The sequence below is a fragment of the Limulus polyphemus genome, unplaced genomic scaffold (assembly GCF_000517525.1).
Source record: "Limulus polyphemus unplaced genomic scaffold, Limulus_polyphemus-2.1.2 Scaffold1199, whole genome shotgun sequence".
In the NCBI taxonomy this organism is placed as follows: Eukaryota; Metazoa; Arthropoda; class Merostomata; order Xiphosura; family Limulidae; genus Limulus; species Limulus polyphemus.
Window position 1 is genome coordinate 271,306 of NW_013666809.1, and position 2,665 is coordinate 273,970.

Here is a 2,665-nt window from a genome sequence, read left to right on the forward strand (position 1 = left end):
CTGTATATATATATATATATATATATATATATATACAGATATAAATACTAGCCAACATGCATTGTATGTGCGCGCATGTATAAAATTCATGGTTACAAAATCCAGTCCATGCCCCATTCTAGTATAGTTCATTAGTCCTTCCAATCCAGTGTTTACAGACTCCCCATATAGCTACAAGGTATAAACATAGTAGCTATATTTTACAAGCATACACATAATACGTGATATGTTGATCACCATGCATCATAGTGATCATACATGTAGTACCGTTATCAATGATAACATTGTGGCGATGATATCAGAAGCAACAGCCATCCAATCTGCATGAAGCCAATCCAAAGATTGTCATTGATTACCGAGAGAACATCATACACTAACTACGTATTTCATTGAACTAAACTGTTTCAAATAGAACAGTATTTCTATTATACAGATTTATGTCCATTATGGGCATAAAAACTACAGAAACAAGATAGATAGCCTAATGTGAAAACGTAATCGCAAAAAAAGTAAACAAACAGGCTTAAGGTTTGAAACATAGTGTTCACATTATTTCTTCAAACTACAAATCCATATTTTGACTCTATGTCTAAAAGCTAATATACTTAGGAGAGTTTAAATTTGTAGCTTGAAGAAATAATCTCAACATTATGTCTCAAACTTTAAGTTTGTTTCTTTTTGTTGTTGTTTTTTTTTGCGATTGCATTTTCAATTTAATCACCTACCTTGTTTCTATATGTTTTGAATATTTCTATTTCCCCTTTTTAAATTAACAATTTCTAATAATTTTGTAACAATATTATTTATCATATGAAGAGTAACCTGACAAGATAATATATATGGTGTTTGTTATGTCTTTAATTGCTGGTACTGGTTTTATACTTCACAGGTCATGTAAGTGTGAAATATGGGTGACTCTCAGTAGTTCCTGAATAGGCAATAATTACACCAAGAATTGTAATTTACTCCTAAAAATTTATCATATCTATTATAATGTTCGAATACATTATGGCATATTACCACCGTAGGCTGTTTCCAAACATAATATTTTGTTAAAGAGTTGATGTTTATAATATTTGTAATAACCAACAGATAGTCTCTTGCAATAAAAGGATTAGAGATAACTTGCGCAGCGATACCGTCGCAATTTAATTTCTGATTTTTCTCTGTGCTCTGAAACTTTTTAGCGTTGTACTCGAAATCTACTGTATTCAGACGACAGAAAAAACATAAGGAAATGAAAAATGTTCTTAACATCTTAGTTGTTAAAACAAAATTAGCGACGAATAAAAAAACAACATTTGTTTGTTTCTGAGTGAAGAACAAAATTAAAAATTGTCTAAAATAGGTAATTTGGAAACAGGCGAGGGATAAGCTACTTAATAATATACATAAAGCTTAAATAAAGTAAAAATTGAATTGAATAAACAATGATTTAAAATATATAATTTAGTTGATTGTACTAAATGTTCACGTTATTAAGTGTAAAATGGGACAGTTTAATTTTACATAGCGTTTTTACACATTATTTTTTATAGGGGACACTTCGAAAGAAAAGAGAAGGACTCAAAGAAGAGAAGGGACACCAGAGGTTCGTGAAGAGGAGATTGTTATTGTTGTCCTGGTTCTGGTCGTATGGGTAGCAGTTATTCTAGTTTTCTTCAACAAATGGGGAAAAATTCGAATGTTGGAGCCATACCAACCGGATTACCGAAGCCCTTTGTACAAGTCAACTCGAGTTAGTTTAGCGGACCCTATTCTCGAGAGAGACTTGACAAGGGGAAGTCGCATAGCTCTTGGCGGACAGTCTCGACAGAATTCAATCCTTATGGGTTCGACCTCTGGTTGTCTTCGGCAAAATTCAGTTTTTGTTGATCAAACAATGATGTTTATGGAACCTGGAGTACCGCGAAAAGTGAAGAGTGCCGAAGATATAAAATCTTTAGTGGTTCAGATTGGTTATCAGCGTAAGAACATCGACCTCTAGTAATTAAACAATTAACATACAATGAGCGGTCATTGTTAACTCTGTAATACAAACCCAACAACAAAAACAAATTTCCATAACAAAATACTAATTTTTGTTACAAGTAAATACCACTAATTCTCGTAATATTCTTTAACTAAAGGAGAATAAATAGCAAAATATCAGTATTTTGAACCTAATATATATTTCTTTGTGATGGAAAATCAAACAAACTTATAATAATGAGTGCGAAACTGCCAGTGATAACACCAGTAATGAACCACCATACGCAACGTTTCGGTCCAAACGTACATTTATCTTTTAACTGGGCTAAGAAACACTGGAGAATCGAAAGCAAATATTAGTTTAATAGCAGAGGGCAGAATTTACACAGTGGTGTAACTTCCCAAGATGTAGAAAAGCGTTTTTAAGATTATTCTAGGTAATGAAAATATTATCTTTGAGAAAATTCTAACGTTGATAATAAAAGGAAAACACAGGATGTTTTCAAAGCTTTTTTCTATCTTATGTCAAAAAATAGGTTACTGTTTTCTAGAAAATGTATTTAAAAGCAAGTGGATTATTGTTATCGAACAAATCAGGTAGCTTAGACATAAAAAAATATACCAGCTTTCTTTGTAAGAATAGAGGTGCTTGCAGCTAAATTCTTGATAGTGATAGAAATATAGGAGGAGAATT

At 31.8% G+C, this 2,665-nt stretch overlaps 1 protein-coding gene across 2 annotated transcripts in view; it reads left to right on the plus strand.

The window, feature by feature from the left end:
* Positions 1–2,009, plus strand: part of LOC106462574 (ephrin type-A receptor 7-like) — an 83,531-nt gene extending 81,522 nt beyond the window's left edge. For both annotated transcript variants that reach the window (XM_013922508.1, XM_022389868.1), the window contains exon 5: positions 1,539–2,009. In XM_013922508.1, the coding sequence (XP_013777962.1) occupies positions 1,539–1,987 (449 nt within the window). In that variant the 3' untranslated portion in view covers positions 1,988–2,009. The remainder of the gene's footprint in view (positions 1–1,538) is intronic.
* Positions 2,010–2,665: the final 656 nt, after the last annotated feature.